The sequence below is a fragment of the Plectropomus leopardus genome, chromosome 16, assembly GCF_008729295.1.
Source record: "Plectropomus leopardus isolate mb chromosome 16, YSFRI_Pleo_2.0, whole genome shotgun sequence".
NCBI lineage: Eukaryota > Metazoa > Chordata > Actinopteri > Perciformes > Serranidae > Plectropomus > Plectropomus leopardus.
Window position 1 is genome coordinate 18,069,963 of NC_056478.1, and position 20,952 is coordinate 18,090,914.

The 20,952-nt window shown below is 39.3% G+C and overlaps 1 protein-coding gene across 1 annotated transcript in view; it reads left to right on the forward strand.

The window, feature by feature from the left end:
- rngtt (RNA guanylyltransferase and 5'-phosphatase) overlaps nt 1–20,952 on the forward strand; it is a 119,340-nt gene that overhangs the window by 16,144 nt on the left and 82,244 nt on the right. The window contains exons 8-9 of the mRNA XM_042503191.1: nt 1,319–1,420; nt 20,716–20,851. Of these exons, the coding sequence (XP_042359125.1) occupies nt 1,319–1,420; nt 20,716–20,851 (238 nt within the window). The remainder of the gene's footprint in view (nt 1–1,318; nt 1,421–20,715; nt 20,852–20,952) is intronic.

Below are 20,952 nucleotides of genomic sequence, written 5' to 3' on the forward strand. Positions count from 1 at the left end.
TGAGGTCATGAAGTTTAACTTATGTGTCAGAAAAAAATCTTCATGGGGTGTTTAATAACTCACTTGTTAGAGCCGGCACTCCAAGGTTGTTATCCGACCTTTGCTGTATGTCATCCCCCTCTCTCCCCCTTTCAAAATCTTACAAAAATCTTCCTAAAAAGTAGGATATGGAATCTTTTTATAAAGAACCACAGTGTGACTTTAGCAAAGAGTAAGTGCCTTTCCTGAGTGCAGAATAGTGACTCCTAAGCACTTAAGTGCACTTAAAAACCAAACTGGCACAGTGCTGTTTTTTTTTTTCTTTTCAGTGGGGCGTGGTTTTTCACTTTATTCGAAATTGGTAAACAAAATAACACATTCCACTTATGCCAGCCTAAATTGACAAGTTTGTGCACCCCTGAAAATATTTTTAACATGGTTTTTGATGGCTATTCCCAAACAGGAATGTCAGCTGTGTAAGTTTCTCCCTTCTGGGGTGAAGAAGAAACTGGCTTTTGTCTTTAAGATGTTAAAGAGGCTTCATATTTTGATCCATGGCTCCCCTGTCCTACGTGGTGGTAGATCTGGGATGGACTTAAAGTGGAGGACAGTGTTATAAGTGAAGCATAGCTGCTTTCAAAATAGCACAGTAAGTAATATTAGTCTAAGAAAGAGAGGACTGTACAGGGGGTGAAGTGTTTTATAGCTCACCTGTTTACATTTTATCAATGCTTAAAGTTACGCGTAACTATGCTTTGAGTGACAGGATATCTGGTGTTAGAGCCCCCGGTTTCTCAGAGGGTAAATCCACCCCTCGGTCCTCCACCGCGCCAAACTCTTGCCCAAATACGGTCACTTCTGGTCCCCAAAGAACTAAGATGGCAACGGTCAGAATACTGAACTCAAGGCTTCAAAACAGGAAAACACAAACCAACGGGTGACGTCAGAGAGGCTACACCCTTTATTTTTACAGACAACGGAATAAACCAAAGTACTCTGTGCTTATTTAAACACCATATCCCAAATACGATCATAACCAGGATAACCTTCATAAACGGAATATTCTTGTCCATGTAAGCGCACTTATTTTTGAGTCTAAGGATAATAGGCGAATTGAGTCATCCTTAGCATTGTGATGCTCACTGTAAGAGGCTCTTGTTATTGATTGTAGGTTATATTTTTAGGTTTAGACTCCTTAGCTTAAGTGCATGTATTGGGCAGAGTTTGGCATTAAATAAATCATTACTGGAGGTCAGAGTGGTAGGAGTTTGTGATCAAATGAATGAATGTCGGATAGAAAGACAAATATAAGATGTGTGTGTGTTGATTGTTGTTGCAGGTCTGGTTTCCCTGGTGCTCAGCCCGTCTCCATGGATAGACAAAACATTCGTTTCCTGGAGCAGAATCCATACAAAGTCAGCTGGAAAGCCGATGGCACACGGTGAGTCTATTGTCTACAGCTTTTCTTTGCTGTTAATGACTCCTTGTCTACATATATCAATACAAGCATTGCTGTTTGTGTCTCTTACTGGTCTGATTGGCTTCTCTTCACTCATTAGGCCCCTCTGAGAGTCAATCCGTGCAGAGTTTGTGCCCATCACTTATAGGTATCAGAGGTGCTGATTTACCTCTCCACCTTGTTAGTAAAGATGGAGAGAGAGGCTGCTAACATGGCATCTGTTGCTCATTAGGTTTTAATTACAGTACCTTCATATAGCTAATCAACTTGAGTTCTCATTTAGTGGTGGAGATGTGGACTGTGGAATTGTAAAATGGCTTCACTGATGCAGCCATAAACTGAACTGTGTCCGATGTGAAATTCAGTGAGGCGTTTGTTCTTTTCCTGTCACATTTCGGGATGAATTTGTTGTTGTTTTTTATGGCTCTGTTGCCAAAAGCTAGCGTTGAGGGGTAAAAAAGAGTTTTAGTATTCCACTAGTCTGCTGTGAAGGACTGTCTCCGGCTAGTGCAAATGTGCAGTGTGCTGGTGAATATTTAATGACTGCAGTCAATTTCAGAGTTTTACATATCAGTGCTTTAATTTCCTGTAAGAGTGAGGCCAGCAGAGTACAGATTTGGCCCCTGAACAAGATGCATATAATCGACTGCCATCATCTGCAAGTGCTTGAGAGTGTTTTTATAAAGTTTTGCTCTTAAATCTGGATGTTGAGTGATGCCGCTCATCTTTCCCTCTCCTACATCGAGCTCTTGTCCTTCACCCCCATTTTCCTCCAGCTACTTGAAAAGTCTCGCTGAGTATTGACGCCTTATTTCTTTAGTCATGAGAGAGACACGGTATACTAGGTGTGAGTCATCACTCAACCGCAGTGTATGGACAATGTCTAGAATAGGATATACTATTTTCTCTCAAATTTGAAGGTTAGGACAGTGAAATATAAAGCTATAAAGCTGAAGTTAGTATTGAAAACCATAAAAGCATGGGACTTAACATCATCGGCAAAACCTACATTTTATAAGATTACATTTGAACACATCATAAGAACATTTAATTAACCTTCGCCCAACACTCATTTTTACTGAGTAGAGCTTGAATGCATCCTAGTGTAACTTAATGCAACCCCCGTGAGCAGTTAGTTGACTCTAACAGCTCATGTTAAGTAGCTTTCCTCCGACTGATTTTAAGACAGATTTATGATTCACAATGTAGCGTTATCAGGGGAAAAAAGGGTGCATCCCCTGACAAGTTGATAGTGAGTTTACTGCGTCCTTTCGGCCCAAAGGAGCCCAGGAGAAGATTTCTGTTCGTTCCAAACATGCTTTCTTTCTTTTGGAAGCCATTAGTCTGGAGCTCTGCTTTCTATCCTGCGCAAAATTGATGTGACACTACAGAAAACATCGGCCACTGCCATCAGTGAACGTCATCTTATCTGCTGTAGGCCGATGGCAGTCAACTAGACGAATATCCTCCAATACTGATGTCTGGGTGATAAATAAGTGCCTTCCTACAAATAATTATTAGTCGTTATGCAAAAGTATTGTACGTACAGAAACTGTAAATACACAACATTTGTGTCTTGAGGGATTAGGCTGGCTGTTTTTACAAAACAAAATAACCTCTAAAAGTGAAATAATCCCAAGAAAAGATCTGAATTGGAAATGTAGTCATCCCACTGCCAGGTATTGTGAGTTTTCTGTGTTATAACAGTCCTCTGAGGAGAGGTTTTGATTTGAGGCTTCATAAGAAAAATTCTATCATCTTGAGTTATTGCCAATGTAGCCAGAAGATTTACGTCCTCAATAGGAACGAGCTTACCTGGGGCTGAGTGCCTCATCAAGAAAGGGAAGTCAGAAAATATTGAGAGACAGAAGAACACATAGTTGGTTTTGGTATTTCAATGGAGTTTGTTGACTAATATAGAAAAACACAGCCTTACCTGAGATTTATGACTGAATTGCTTTGCTGAGCTAATATTGGTTTTATTTGGAGTTAAGGTGAATGATGGCGGCTTGTTGTTCCTTTAGAGCTCATACGAGTTGTAGCCCATCTGTTACACAACCATGACCACCCACAAGAATAATTTAGAGTTTAGTCTCAACAGAACATATTATTCCCAAGTCTAATTTAGAAAGACTAATTTATTTAAGAGTAATTCAATCAGTGACCATTGTGTATCTCTGTGTGTGTGTGTGTGTGTGTGTGTGTGTGTGTGTGTGTGTGTGTGTGTGTAAAACAGTGATGATGAGAGGGTCTTGGTACACTTTATGATTTTATACCTCCTCCTGCTTGGACCAGCTCTTTTTTGGAATATTTGAAACCTCACAGGTGCAGTCAGGTTTGAATTAAACATCACTGTATTTGTCATTATCATACATAATGTTAGTGCTGCCCTAACACATGCAGCCCTTCCTGCCAGTCACTGTTTCCACCTCTGGAACTTCTTTTCAGACAGCTGGGGTGAGTGTGGAAGAGGAAACTCAGAGATGTGCTGTTATTACAAATTCACCAAATGATTACAAATAGCAAAGTATAACGGCATTAGCCTGTCACTGTCAGACCGTTATGAACGGGTTATCAACATGTGACATAGCGCTGAGTGATCAGTGATCAAGTCTGCCAGCTGCAGATGGTCAATTCCAGCCCATTAGTATTGTAGTGGTAAATTAAACTTTTGCTTTATCCTGTCAGAGGTACAGCAAACACTTCTTTCTTCTCAAGAAAAGCTTTAAGTGTAGTTTATTCTTCTTGTTTTTTCAAAAATATACCGTCGAGTGCGCTTGATCTGAATGCGATAGTAGCTTCAACACAAACGTTTATGTCAACCGCAACCATTTTAGTTGTTTTCAAAAATGCCTCACTGGCAAGGAGATGATTGGTTGTGATTGGCTTGGCACACTGAAGTCTTTCAGCTCAGCTGCCTGTATCATCAGTACAGACTGACCTTTGGTGGTGTATGATGTGCACTACGTACAATACGTCCTCAATACAGCACTGTCGTATCAGTTTATTAAAAAAATGAGTGATTTTTTGGAGGTTTTGAAAATCCTATCGTGGATTTCAAAATACCCTGGTACGATTTGTTTCCTTTTGTTTTGTTTTTTTAGATTCGTTTTTGGGTGTTTTTGCCTTTATTGATAGGACAGCCAGAGATTTACAGGAAATGCTGGGGATAGTAGGGGGATGACTTGGGCGATATGTGATAGTTCATACCTTTATACCTTCCTGAAAGTTAACCGCTGTGTATGGTATATGACGGTATAAGTGTGCAGTGCTAGAAAGTAGAGATCAGAGATTGAGCTGTGGTGGTGCTTGCTGTGCACTACATACAATGAGTTAAGTAGAAATTGGAGCACTTGCATTTATGACAGTATTTAAAAAGCATCCCTTTGGGATTTTTAATACCATGGTATACCATAATACCGTCATAGCGCTCAAGCTGGATGACAGTCACAGGATGGGAATCGGCTGCTGTGAAGGAATCTGCCTGTATGGGGAGCACACTCTACCAGGTTAGATAGAGGACAGCCTGTTTCTTATCCTGTCACAAAGAAATATGTTTACTAACTCCTGAAAGAATATCTGCTGGTTATTTAAGTTTGTTGACACTCCACAACAGAAACTTGGTGTTGCTAGTCATGTCCTACCATGTGTAAACAACTTCAGATCTTAAAATTCAGCGCATTTACATCGCAAAAGGTTTGATGTAGACATTGAACTTTGATGATTCTCTTTCTTTTTCCATTTTGTCAGTATGAGGTCTGTCCCCTGTTGTTTTTGTCTGCTTCTAACAGACAGCAGTATTGCTTCTTTGTTGTTGTTGTTTTGTTTGGCAAAGTTGACACACAGGCTGTACAGTGTGTCCAACAATAGGCTATAGGAATTTGCAGAAACGATGGATGCAGTGTTGTTAGGTGGTAATCCACACAGCACCATCCCCGCTGTGGTCTGCCTGTAGGTAATAAGGTTGCAGTGTCATATGAGGAAAGCTTACGTTTATAGGCACATGTTGAAAGCTGTGAGGGACAGGCTGTTCTGGTGCTGTTGGTCTGATATTACTTTATTCTACTGAGTTACAAAAAATGAATCACAGCCTTTTAATTTTTTTTTTTTTTTTTTAAGCGTGCTACCTTATTAGTTTCTCTCTTGAACCACTATGGTGTTTAATTTATCCAGTAAAAAAGCTGCGTCTTTTTATTTTTTACAGCTTTGGCTTTGTGTGATATTGAATTTGCACAAAGAAGTGAAGATGAGAGACAGTTTGGCAAAAAATAAAGCAAAAAAGTCCCCTTAGATATTTGTTTTTATGATTAAAATTCCACACGTATGTGGGTCCTCATTAAATATCCCAGAATTATGGACAACAAACAAGCGTTAAATCCGAGACAGAAGGACACAAGCTCTTCTGGGGTCAGTGCGTGTAAGCTATAAAAGATGACTGATTCCACTTTTAATCACCATTTATTCAGCTCTGTTAATCCCCAAATCTCTCTAATGATAGAAAAAGTGTGAATTCTGAAAAAACAGCTGTAGTTTGTGTAGCACTTTGAATGCATCAGATAATATTAATGAGTGTGGAGCTTTTGTACATTTTCAGTGAGATTTACTGATGCCAATGCTGCAGTGCAATTTGTCATTCTCGCCATGCATTGCATTGAGTGTGCGCAGAATTTCTTATTAAATGTCCTACTCTCTAGCCTGTGGCAATTTTGAAGCAGTGAAATGGATTTTTAATAGGAAATTTGTCTCTTCAAGGTGGTCCGGAAAGATTTTTACCTTTGCATATTGCCAGAGGTCCTCACTTGTGTATTACATATTTTAAATCCCTGCAGCTTTCCCGTTGTTGCTTTGGTGAGGATAAGGAAGTTTCCCATTCTTGTGCAAGTCATTTTTTACTTTCAAAATGAGTAATTTCCTTTTTTTGATTTCATACAAAAGGGTAGCTTTTGCAGGAAAAGGTTAAGTGAGCAAATGTGTTTATTTTCAAAACTCTCTGGCAGACTTTCTCTCAGTCCCAAGTGGATGATTTGCAGCCTCTTATGGCCACCGGGCAATGCACCAACCATCGTGACAGTTAAAATGCCTTGCTCAGGAGCACATATTAGACGATATGGTCACAAAGTGCTGAACCAAAGAATATAATGCAGCCTTCCAGTGACGCACAGTGCAGTCATACAGTGTAAAAAACTGTCACTGCCTGCTATCTGCCAGCAAGGGGGCTTCTAATGGGCTCTGGAAAGGACATCAAAATCAGTGGATATGCCAAGAGGGGAAACATAGGCTGAGTTGGGTTTTTAATCAACTTGTTGTAGAGCCTTCTGTCAGGGCGAGATTGGTTTGAGCTCCAGAGAGGAAGAGGGGAAAGGAAAAGGGGCCAATTATGCCCTTGGGAATTTAAATAAACAATGCTGCTCAACTTGGACTCTATTAGAGAAATTGGACTTGAGAAAGTCTTTCTTAATTTCCTACTCAAAGTCTTCTACTACCACTTAAGTTGTTTAAGATGAGGAATCAATAATCCAATGTTTTCCAGTGTGTTGTGCCAGATAAGATCCTTGGAGTTAAAGAGAGTTTAACAAAGCTGCTTTGTGTTTATTGGATGGTTATTTTCAGAGCATTACTACTTGTGTTTTAGGGTCTCTGTCGGTTGTTTAGTTAATTCACGATTTATGTAACCAGGGCTGAGTATCCTTTGCAAAATTACGATACCAGTACCAATGCCAGTACTAGGGGGTGTTTATCGCTAGCTTCATCATGATTCAATATCATATCAAGTTTTCGGACAGCGATATGACTTTTGCAAATATCACAAAGTCTGCAAAGATCAGATTTTGATTAGATTCAATTCAGGGGCCTGTGATCGTCACAAAACGATATCATGTGCCCATTTAACACAATCGGTTTCAAAGGAGGCTAACAACGTATGCTTTGTAGCTTTTGGCCGTAAAGGTTATAAACACATGGACAATTTTTTTTTTTTCCCCTTTGCATCAATGATATTAGATCATTGACCATTGAATCAATACATTGATCAACAGTGATGAACTGTTATACCCCTAGCAAGTATTTTTAAAGTGATAGTGATACCAGTAGGGGTTCATTTGATATGTGAAAGGAAGCATTCTACTGCATGAAATGCCTCCAGATATCACAGATATGCAGTATAACCAACTTTCAGCACCCTGAACTGCCAACATCTTCAAATACACCGCACTCGACTTCACAACATCACAGACTGTTTGGGTTCCAGCTGCTGCAGCATGGGGCCAGTCACATGTTGCAAATAGGTACAAAAACAGGGTTTTTCCCGCATATTAATTTTGGTGGCGCCACCGCCGATTTCCAGGCCACCACCGCTTAAAATGATCAATGTCAGCAAAAAGGAACGCAATATAATAATTCGACGGAGACAGTGACGCTTCGTTGTTCTTTGACGGAGGCTTCAACAAATAGCAATGTTTACAACTATTTTAGTTTTATTTTTTTGCAAAATAAAAACAAAACAAAACACAAGAATGACACAGACACAGTGCAGAGAGAGACAGAAAACCCACGCGTCTTATTTGGAGCCTCCACCTAAATAATGACAAAAACCTCTAGTGTTAACATCAGTTTTTATTCATCTTCCTAGATCTAATAAACACAATAAACAGAGAGCCACTGGTTTTGACCCACAGTTGCTGGAAAAATTCACCTGGCTCAGACACAACGAGGCTGAACAAGAAGAATAGGAGGCTGAAATGTTCTGCCTCTGGCTGTCAACTGAGTTTATAAAAACAAATGTTCATAAAACTAACCTGTAATGGGGCTACATTTTGGTGATGTTTAAAGACTTAGTTTGTATCCTGTGAACTATTTTTCTTTTAATATGGATCGTTCACATTTTTGGCACTTTAAGTGTACATTAGTATATTTCTATTTTTGTTTTATTTGATTTAAAGAACCACTACAACACACATTTAAATAAAATATACTTACTGAAAGGGTGCATTTTGCCATCTTCTTAAGTTGCTATACTCTGATTGGCTGATTAGTATATGAATTTGTGGTTAATTGGCATGGATTTAATATGTTAATTTAATATGCCAAAGGCCACGGCATCTACCACCCTACCGCCGATTTGGTGCCAGGAAGAACCCTGAAAAAGGGTCAAATGCAGGCATTGTTTGACTGTCAGTTTCATTGTGAATAGGGTCACTGGGACACAAGCTGCAAAAGCTGTGATGTGGGTTAGTAGAACTTTGTTTAACACATATTCAGCTGCTGCTGAAGGGACTTTTTGTACTTCTCTACACCCCTCACCTTCATATTTGTCACTCATCATTGTCAGGGAAATGGGCCGTCATTTAAACCTGACTTTTGTCAGATCTGATGTTTTACTTTCTGAGGTCTCACAATTTGTTTTGGCTAAGGTTACATCAGGGTTTGGTTATTGTCAGATAAGTATCCTGCTGTTTTTGTGTTGCTAGGCGATTTTTTTATTCCCTTGGTTGGTGCCCTGTTTTGGGATATTTTTGATTGTTAAGCTGGGGGAAGCGGCTGATTCTTGTTGAAGGTGGGAAAGTTAACCACAAGTGAATTTACAAAAACTTTGGTGTAAATACGAGATTGATGCTTTCTCAGAAGTGTTTCCACACAGCTTGTTTTGGTTTTACATTAAAAGAGACTTAAAGGATGAAATCTAAGTGGTTGGTTTGACAATTGTACATCTGGTTAACCTTCACCTTCAGTAGAAGATTGAGTGCACAGCTGCTTCCCTGAGCTTTTCTGTGAGAAGAGCTCGGGGCTGTCTGCTATGCGGTGGATTAGTGGAGTCCTTGTCAGGGATAACACTGGGGGAAGTTGCTTTTGGGTGGGACATTTTTCAATTTAAAGTATTTTCTTTCTGGAAAAAAAAGTTTTAAATCCTTGATAGTTAAAATTGACCTTCAAGCAACTTGTTGCCTATTTTTCTGCTAAAAAACATCAGAACAAGGGATTGGACAATTTTATCCCTGAATGCAATCCAAAAACAGGTTACTTGTGAATTTCTGTTATGGAGTTTATCTTAAATATTGTGTCCAGCATCACCCAAAGAGACCGTGGGGCAACTATCAATAAAAACGGACCACACCTGCAAAATAGCTTAATCAAGTATCTACATATTTCATATTGATACATATGTTGCTATTTTAAATCGATGAGAAGCTTTGTCATTTTAGTAGTGTTGAATGTTTTTCACTAAGAGGGATCTTCACTGAAAACGATGTGCCCTAATGGTGATGCAATAAATTGACTCTGGTATGTTTTAGTGTCATTTTAAGAGTGTTAACTGTATGGATATAGCTATGGTGACGTCCTTTGTTGGTTTGTTGGCTGTTGTTTTGAAGTCTCAAGTTTAGCACTTTGGCCGCTACCATCTGGAGCCAAAAGTTACTATATTTGGACAGGAGGCTGGAGCTGCTGAGGAGCGATGGGTGGATCTGACTCATTGACTTTGGTGATGCTTAGCGGACAGATCCGGCCCTCTGTGCAGTTGTCATGAACGTTGAAATTAGTTATTGAGAGCAAAACCATTTTTGTACCAGGCTGTGAAGATGTTTATTTCTGGTGTAGAGTTTGGCATTTTGGGTGTCTATGGGGAACTGACAAAGTCAGCTTCAAGCAGCCATCAGAGGAACTGCAGTTTTTGGCACTTACGCACAGGTTTCTTTTTTCAGGTTACTGCTTGTTTTTCACCATATTTTCATGATTATTGTGCTAATGTCGTTATTTGTAATAACTCTGGCCAGGATAATTGTTGCATAAAATTTTCATATCACATCAAACAGAACAGAAATACAGCACCTGGCAGCAATGGAAGCTGGATCTTTCTGTTTTAACTCTTAACTTCTGTTGTCTAAATGAGAAATCAACCTGTCCTCTCCGGGCGTGAGAGAGCAGCTCTGTGCCTGCTGACGCACCACTAATGATGTGCAAAGCTGCTGGATCTGATCTAAGGCCTCCCCTGGAGCTCAGCTGCTGTCAGTCATGCCGCGGGACTAGACTGGCAAAGCCGACACAATGGCCGTCTGTGCCTCATTAGGGCTAAAGTGCTTGGGGGAATGGAGGGGGACGAGGCTCGGGGGGGATAAGGATGAAATCTGAGGCTCACAGCACCCATCAGAGGGAAGGAGCAGGCAGGAGAGAGTGGGCGGGGAGCGAATAAAGGAGCACGTTAGATTGAATATTTTCCGATTGGTTATGAAAAGAGAATACGGTGTATTTCAGAGAGAGATGAAGAAACTGTGATGAAGAAGAGGACAGCTGGGAGTTACACAGCACTAATGGTCTCCTCTGCTTTCTTCTGAACATACTTGACGACGTTCGCCATGGCTAACTGGCCAATTAGACAGCAGGGGAACCACTTGCGCTCAGTCCAGACCTGTTGTGTCCTCACTGGTTGACAGATCCCCTATGTTGTGACACTTGGCCAATCTGTTTGATCCTCTCAGACATCGGTTGCTTTCTTGAGATAGAAGATAATCATCCTTTTTCACAATGGGATCATCCTGTCTGCGTGAACATGATTTGCTTAAACTGAACCACACAGGCATTTCCTGTTCCCTTTCTTATTGAGTGCACTGCCTTTGCGTCTTTTTAATGCTTTCATTGTGTCCGCTTCCACCCTGAATATGTAAGTGCAGCTATATCTGGCCCACTCACCATCCTTCTCCTCCCACATTTTTTTTTTCCTTGCAGGTTTCACAAGAGTCTTGGATGACTCTGATTTATATCTAAAGGCTTGTGTTTTGTTGCTCTTTCCTGTCATGACTGGAGAGGGGTCAAAGTCATCGCTCTGAGCTCTCCAACAATCTCTTTTAAGTGAAGAGTGTGTTCAGGGTTATGATCACCACTTTCCTTGGACAGTCTGCTTCAGGACCATTCGAGTGAAATGGAAATAATTAGGTTATATGTGTGGCATCTTATTCCCCTCCCTCTGAAACAAAAGCCCTTATTGAAATGATCATACTGTAAAGGGAGTGGCATCTGCCTACGCATTTATTCCCGGGGGTACAACAAAGCAGAGCGTTTAATCAGACACAGGAGCTTCGTGTAAAGCTGGTGGTTTTCATCCTCTTCTCATCCCCACCCAACGTCACTTGCTATTACAACAATAAGTACATATTCACTGCTATTTTGAAAAATTGTGCTGTCAAGTTCAATAGTAATTTTATGCCATACTGTGCCTCGAAAATAACTTGCCCTCTAAAGAAAATGCACTCTGTCTTGTGTTTTGTTTCATATTTTAGTTTTAAAGCATGTGCAAGTAACCCCCCAAAAAAGAACGAAACAAAAAAACACAGAATGTCTTAAAATTTGATAATTCTCTGCAGTATTCGAAGCCATTTGAAATATCTTTCCAATCTCATGTTTCCATGAGATTGAGATTTTTTTTAAGCGAGGGTGGGGCATGTTTTTCAATTGCCCATGTGTCCTTTTGTATCATTCTGTGTCCTTTCTGTGAGTACACATGTACTTGAAAGCCCCCGTGGTCATTATATTCACATTACTGATGAAAAAATCTCATTGTGTAAATATTTTGTGAAAGCACCAATAGTCAACCCTGAATATCTACAGTATATCGAGGTATTTGGTCAAAAGTATTGTGATATTTGATTTTCTCCACATGGCCCAGCCCTAGCCTGTCTATTAAACTGGAAAACTGAATTCATCCTTTAGATCGACCCTCCTAATTCTGCTTTCAGTGCTGACTTTTGTCAGCTGGCGTATTATTCTACACACACACTAAATCTTGGCAGCTTGTCAAGTTTCACACTTTGAACCAGCTGGTATTGATGGCATATTTATTACATCTAATCCCTTTGTGATAATGGCGGGGAGTCACAGCAGGTATGAGAAATGCATAGCTCTGTCAGTGGGGAAGTCATTAATCTCAAGTCTGTCATCAGACTTTGTTTTCCCAAAAGGTGTGGGTCTTTTCAGTCTGTGTTATTTCTAAGTTTGTGCACCATCGAAGCTGTCTGCTCATTTACACGCATAAATTCCCTGATATGTTAAAGGTACAAGATAATTAGCCTCTGTTTCCATTCGCATTGATTATGATACTTAACCTTTTGGAAACATAGCAGGTCTGCAGTTGCTCATTAGGACACAGTTCATCCGGCTTTATGCACCTCTCGGTATTTTGTGTTAAAGAGCAGCAGGCAGCCTGCAAAGTGTAATTAGGTTCATAAGAGGTGTGTAATGAAGCCGTCAGATTGCCTAATAGTCAATACACTTTTCTTTTTTAACAGTCAAGTCATGTACAATATGGCTGAGCTCACAACAGCCTTCTTCACCGTATAAGCCTGCTCCAGTCTACCTAATCCACCAGAAAACAAAATGAGGTAAAACACATATTGCTGAAACAGTCAGTTGATTAATCAGATGGTTGATTAGCAGAAAATTTATCAGGGGCAATTAAAGTAAAGGGTTAATTATTAACGCAGTTTCTCAAGAAAAAAAAAGACAAACATTTGCTGCTTTTCTTAGTTTTATATCATCACAAGATGAAAAATGTCTGTGATTTGGACAGTTTTTCAGACAAAAGAAGATATCTCAAAACATCTCTTCAGGCTTTAAGGAATTTTAATTCAATTTAATTTTCACTTATTTTCTGACACCTTTAATTAAACAATTAATAACTGGTTTAATTTATAACTGAAATAAGCTTTTTTGCTGCCTTTGATATGCCATCTTAGGCAGGTTTAGACAGCTGTTTGTTTAGAGATTTAGGCAGATTTCCAGTACACCCCATTACACCTACAATCTAGCCCTTACGTCTCTGTTTTGCATGTCCACATTGAGGGGGTCGGTTGTCCCAATTCTCGTTTGGAGAGCGGGGCAGAGCAAAGTGTTAGGGCACTCTGAACAGAGGGTTTTAAACCAAGTGTTATGAGGAATCATTGGCAAGCTGGCTGCACAGGTAACAAAACACCCTGCATCTTTGTTTTTTATTTAGTAACAAAGATTTAAATGATCTTAATTTAGTGTTGTTTTAATGCATTGTAGTTCTTTAACAAGGATAACAAAAAATGCTAGTAGTATACTGATGTCTCAGTAGCTAATTTGCTTTCTTGCTAAAGTTACTTTGTTATTGCTGATTAATGAATGACAGTCCCAAGTGAAGCTGCTGCACTTCTTACTGCTCCTCTGATATCAGAACAGCCCAGCAGGACATCAGCACGGGCTGCTAACGTTAGCCTACAGAGCCTCGCTCATGGGCAAGTCATGAAGTGACGCTCTTTCTTTTTTGAGTCTTTTTGTTTGATTGATATTACCACTGATGCCATAGTTGTGTCAGTTTAGCTAATTGCCGTCAGTTACGATACTGATGATGTGTCGGGGTTGAAGGGTTGTCCCATTTCATGAGGAAGATTTCAAACACTGCAAGTTGTAACTCTGATGCGAGGGGCAAAGGGCCGCTTGAAAACGAGGGATCGGGGGAAAAAAAGAAATGGGATTGGACCTTAGACTTTTTTATGAGTTTCAATGTTGACTGTAAGGACTTTTTATGCGCAACATGAAATATGTATTTGTGTACAAATGGAGCCTTAAGTCCTTAATGTGCGTTCATTTTGTACGTATTTGTGCGTGTTTCTTGAGATCTTAAGGATACAAATTAAACTGAGCAGTACCACCAAAGATGGTAGGGGCAGTGTTCTGTAGTACAAGAGGGATACCGCTGTAGGAGAAGACATAGACATTTAAAGAAATGGCGGTAATACAGAAAAAATAATTCTCCGTCCATATGTCACATTGTATTTAGTGACCTCACAGACCATCACCGTCTACAACGCTGCCTCCATTAAGAGGTACTACATTGATACGACCTCCTGTACCTTCGCCTTGTTTGTCGTTGTCAGAAACTTTTGAGTCTACCCTCTAATTTCATTGATTGGTTCTTTTAATGTTATCATAAAGGTTACATTGAAGCATGAGGGCGGTGACGTTTACAGCGTTTGAAACAGACGTGTCTGTTTTTGTACGGAAAGGGAGAATAAATGAGTCTGGACACCCTGTTCACTCACGCACACTCAAAGTAGTACTTTCATGAGCCTAAAGAGTTATCAGTTAAAAGTTCACTCTCATTCTTATATGCACATTAAAACTCGCTGTAACAGTTCTTCCTATTCATACTGCGGGTGAAGAGATTCCTGTCTAATGCAAATCCAGTGTAAGAAATGAAGTCCAAAATCAAGTAACCTATCAGACAAAGAGCTTCATTTAAAAGTGATGTGATTTCATGCATTGTTAACTTGTCCAAGTTGCGGCGGCTAAGTTAGAGCTACTAATTAAAACTCCATTATATGGAATGGAGTGCAGATCAGGTTTTGCTCCATTGAGTTTGAAATACTTTTACGTTTATCATGAGCAGAAAACAGCTGCTTCCATTTCATGAAGGGGAGATGAAACAAACACGATGTCTCCAGGTTGTGGCACCTACTTATCGGAAGACATTTGCATAAAGTCGATTCTCTCTGGACTTCTCGGGGTCGTGCTGTGGATCCAGTTTTAAGTCTTAGATTGAATGGGTTGTCAAGCCTCTAGTATTTGAGTCCCTATGTGCAAATGATTGTTCAAAGTGTAAAATTACACCGCTGTGTAACATTCTGCTAGACGGATTGGTAAAGCACATTTTGAATCACTACATTGTGATGAAAAATGTTTTAAATTAATTCACCCTGATTAAGACATCTCTACCTCTGGTTTAGGTGTGTTTCTCTCTGTCTTTAAACAGTTTGCCTTTTCAGTTTGCCTCTTACAGGAAGTTAGTAACCAGAGTGTCACTTCAGACCTGAGGGCTTTGTGTGAAGGGATTTTGAAAGATAGGCATGTTTATTTGACAAATTGTAGTTTCTATAATTTGTCAACTATGGCGTCTGTTAAAACAAAACAAAGATTTTAATTATTATAGCGCCAAGGAAATATTTTTAAATTTTTTTTTTCTTATTGTGGACATCAAAGGGTTAATCAGCCTCCAGTTTAGGGGTTATGAAGGGTATGCAAATATCACAGAACCACATAGTGATAGTTATTATACCCAAATGCATGTATACATGAAACAAAAACAATTATGTCTTGAAAGTCAATATAATCTTCAGAGTAACAGAAATGACAAAAAAGCAGAAATCCCAGTAAATGACAGTGTTAACAAAGCAGTTGGATGAAGATTTATCACCAGTGAATTCTCACTGTTGTTACAGTAAAAGTCTATTCTGGAGGATAACACAAAGGCAACAATGGTGCCCGTGTTTTTGGGTGTGGCCCATCTTTTCAGCTTGTCTTTGGGAACCAACAGAAGGGAGGATCAAGGACTTTGTCTGTTTGCAGTCCCTCATTTGAAATTGCCTATCAATGTCTGCCAGCTCAGTGATAAGCCGACTCAGTTGATCAAACAAACATTTGGTACTCTAGTTTGTTTGCACTTGTGTCTCTCCGGACTATTATATTTTGTCACTGAGCCTGCATATTTAATTTTTTTTCCAAATTATGACAGTGACTTTGATTATGGAGATTTCATTTTTTTACCAATATGTTTAATTAGAAATAGCTCAGGCCCTTATTTATGTAGCGGTTTATAACAACAAACTGACCTCATACAAATAACTCATCTATAGTTTAATTTAGCCCCAGTCAGACTGATACATTGACTCATATGCAGCATATTAGCTTAGTCTTTCTCAATTTAGCAGCTCATGCAGAGAAGGATGATTGCTTAAAATCGTAATTAAGTTTCAAATGATTTGGATGTCTGTTGTCCAGATGGGGTGCCTATAGTATATTATAGCAAATCATCTCATGGTTTGAGAGCTGTTAACAGATTAATTTTTGAAGCCTACACCTTCAGAGAAGATTATATCTGAAAGAAGAAAATTTGAATTCACACCTGTGAAAAACAACCAGATTTAGAAAAAATCATTCAGTGTTTACTGGCCAGTGAAGCATGCTCTTGTGTTATTTGAAAATTATTCCCCCTCCACTGTCGCATTTCTGAGAGTGAGGATGGAGATGCACCAACAAGCAGATAAAGGTCTAAAAGTGAAAGTGTAAAAGGTATTTATGTCTGTGCTTCATGCTCCACACACCTGTGAGCATAATGTAGAGGAAGTGTGGAGAGAAATTAATACCAGCTGAATGATTATATCGTGATCCATGCTGGTAAACTGGCCAATTTTGACAGCTATTTAAACAGTCTAACAGTCACCGCTCTCAGGTTTTAGAATCTCCCAGTAAAGTGCACTCGTGGATGAAAAAGTAATTTTCCAGCAATATCCTCTCTTTTGAGTTTTTTTATTGGTTCTACTTAAATTTACTTTTACTGAAGCAAAAACAGGAACACATACAGGATACGATGGACAAAATATCAGTAAAAACGTTGCAGTGTAATACAGTCTAATCCAATAATACCAACAAGAAATGACCCTGAGAGTGACCAAACATGAAATACAACATTTAAATAGTAATAATGATCAAATAAAGTATATTGTGGACAGTGGCAGAGCCGGGCAATGTTCAGTGGGGTGGGATGGGACATGGGGTCATTTTGGGGTGGCATGGAAATTACTGTTTTATGAACATAAAAATGTATCTATCTAGAAAAAAGAGGCACTTGGGGAAAAAAAACAAACAAATATACAAAAAAAAAAAATGTGTGTGTGTGTGTGTGTGTCTGTTCTGTCACTTTCTCTCTCTGTCGCACCACATCCCTCTTTCCCTCTTTATTCAGTCCATCAAAATTCTGGCCAGTTATGTGCAAAAACTGCTAGTTTCCTGAAAAACAAACAAATAAAGATACTGGGGAGAACCTAACAGGATTTAAGCCTGGCCCAGCTAGAACCGGGCGGGTCAGGTTGGGTCCAGTCAGGCTTGGGTAGACCTCAGAACTCTACCAGCAACCCACAACTCTACATAGATCAAAACATATTCACTGCATCCAACACTTTCCACTTTGTATTCCCGCAGGTAAAGTTACGAAGAAGCTCATGCTACAGGTACAAATTACAGGTGTCCCAAGCTACAGAGTATTAACTGTTCTGAGAGAAGATGTTCAGCTGAGCTTATGTTGCTCAGCAGCGCGATGAGCTCATTCACTGTGTCATCAGGGATACAGAGATACTGACAGATACGTTATTATAAGGAGTTTTTTAAATCAAAGTCTGATTACGTTATATATAACCAATAAATGTAATCAACATAAAATCTTACCATCATTATAAAAAGTCATATGCCTCATTCCCACTACACAAACACATCCGGCTTTTTAAGGCAATAGAAATTTTTGTACAATCGGCATACACACCCGGGTCAAATTACTCTTCAGTAGTCATCGATATTTATCGCCTCCAGCTGCGATAGGCATTGATGGGAACACAACACCCCGCTGAATATGCTAATTTCAGCTAATTAACTAGTGGGATGCAATGGCCGGCCATCACTAGATACTGGCCGTCTCCTCCTCAGCAGCACTTAAACACAGTTAGTCTGCACCAAGTTTGAAATACAGAACTTTAAAATAGTAACTACCGTAAAGTTTTCACAGACCTTTGTCCATGCTGCTGTCCATGGCACAGCAAAACAATCCACTGACACACATACTTGTCTGCTGCAGAGCCGTGCACACAGCTCTGCTCTCTGGGCAATAGGAAAGCAGTATATAGCCCATTTTTAGCCAGTTTACCTGGGTTTAAAAAATCCTTTGTGCATGTGCGATTTTGGTGGGACATGGGTAATTGCGAAGGATTATCTAAAAACAAACCCATACTAGAAAAGATAGACAGTAATGAAACTGAACTTACTCTTGATTTTGACCTTTGGTTAAAAGAGCATTGTACAAGAAGAGAAACACATTTTGTTTTTTCAGTAAAATGCTATAAATTATAAAATATCAATAAGTTGTCATTGTCAGATTAATTGATAATCAACAGTTGTTAGTTTCAGCCCTAACTGTATAACATTTGTTCAGCCAAAGGTGTTAATGACTGCTACAGAGTGTCCTCTCAGTACATTATTTCGTCCTGCGGAAGTCCAATTTGTGGGAGACTGTGGAAATGATTTTTTGTTTGTTTTGCCTTGCCTTGTCTTTATCATACCTGCAGAGGCTGACCATGGATTAGTTGTGCTTGGTGCTCTTGCAGACAAATCACCTAACCACTGGTGATGTATGCAATTTGAAGATAGCGTAATCTCTTACAAGTGCAGGCTTTTTGTGTTGGTCCAAGGCGACCAGGGACGACTGTAAAAGAAAAAAGAGAATTTGTTGTCATGTTATTGTAAGACACATTTCATTTACATGACTGTAAATAGCTCAGTTAGTATTTGCGAACATAACAAAATACTCTTTTCCTGTAACATCCACCTGATGTAGTGATTACAGGAAAAAGTTGGTAGTTGTGGATGATTTTGTTTGCAGTGATAGTTCCCATAAAGCACAGCTAGATAAAAACAAAAGTGTTTGCTTTGGTAATATGTTTGCAATTAGCACAAATATGTTTCGTGATCTTTTCTTCTCTTCTCAGGCATGATAAAAGCTCTCACGGCTTCACCTTTTGTTTTTGTTTGAGTTGAACACAACCGATTTGCATATTAGAGGTATACAAAGTCTTTGTTGTTTTGTAGTTGCAGAGTGGAGCCCAAATCTCAAGTGTTGTTTCTCATGCCTCGCAGCAATCTAGCTATAAAGTGTGATTACCATATTAAGTCCTCTAAATAAACTAATTAAAGAAAATAAGGAACCTTATTTATCTGGAGGAATGAAATTAAAGCAGAACGATGGATGCTAAATGTAAAAATGAAGTGTCACAAGGTCACAATAGTTGATAATCCCAAAGAAAACAATAAAACATACTGTGACTGAAATGGGGAAAAATCTGCAAGTTTAATCAAATACACAAAATGTGTTTCCCCCTAATTTTATGCTACATCGTGTACTTGACCGCAGTATTTGTACATGTCAGCTCAACTAATATACTGTGATGGAGAGTCTCTTGATGGACTGCAATGATCCACTAGGTGAGGGCCACATGATGCCCAAATATGAATGAATGAATGAATGAATGAATGAAACCTTTAAGAGGAATTTGCTTTGCATAAAGGAGCACAAACATTGTAGTAACTTGGCAGGTCATGTTCAACACTTGCCTGTTGTGACCGGGCAGATTGCTCAGCCTGTGTTGTTGTTGCTGCTTGCAGCTTTAACACAGTGCTCATCTTTACTGTGTTAAAGCTGCTCATCCACACTCAGCACTGTGCTTTTTTAGGGCCCTGAGCATCACACCTGCTGCAGTGAAGTCCCCGAGCAATACCAGAGTATACGCGTCATTCGCTAACAGCTAGCTATTTGGGATCAGGCTATTTCCGAGAGCGGATGTGTTCATTCTGAAAGTCGCATCGCTGATGTTTTTGAGTTTGCTACAATGTTACATCTCTGGTTTCTCTGTTCTTGAATTTTCTGCAGCGAGCAACAGAAAGTGAGCTATACCAAATAGGGCTTCAACTAACAATTATTTTCCTTGATTAATTAGCAAACTGTTTATTATCTATTAGTTGTTTGGTCAATAAAATGTAAGAAAATGGTGAAAAATATTGACTCAGTGTTTACCAAAGCCCAAGATAAAGTTATCAAATGTCTTGTTTTGGCCACACCCCAAAGGTATTTGGTTTACTGCCATAGAGGAGGAAAGAAGCCAGAAAACATTCATATTTAAGAAGCAGGAATTATACAACTTTACTTCTTTCTTTAAAAAAATACTCAAACTAATGGATCATAAATAGTTGGTGATGAATTGAATAGTTGACAACTTATTGAATATTACACATTAATACCAATAAATTTTAATACATATTAATTGATTATTCCTTGCAGTTCTAGTACCCAGGATGCTTTTTTGTAAGAGTGGAAGGAGTCCTTCCTTAATGCAGTGTGTACATAACACACTTCTATTTAAATAAGTCCCGTGAATCTGAAGAGCTTGCACTCGAGATTGCACTTCTTCAGGGTCCCCAGCAATACACCTACCAAGTGTGATGTTGATCGGATGAACGGGCGTCCAGAAAATCGAATCGAATCTTCTGGCAGACAAAAAATAATTAGTCAATAGTTCATAAAAGTGAGTCATCTGTGATCATGCCAACAGATTAGGGATTAGGTAATTCCTGCTCACTATTGGCCCATTGATAGTCTCTGTTGCAGAGTGACCAGCACAAATACAACCTGCTACTTTGTAATCACAACTTCATCCTCTCCTCTCCTCCTGCAGGTACATGATGTTGATCAACAGGAAAAATGAAGTATTTATGATCGACAGAGACAACTCAATCTTCCACATAGCAAACCTTGAGTTTCCTTTCCGGAAGGATCCACGTGTCCATTTATCAAATACACTGTTGGATGGGGTGAGTTATAGTCTTTTCCTAATACTGGTTGTTATTGTTATATTTTGTGGCTGTGCTTCAGGGTTCCCACTGTCATGAAATTCCTCGAGAAATCATGAAAT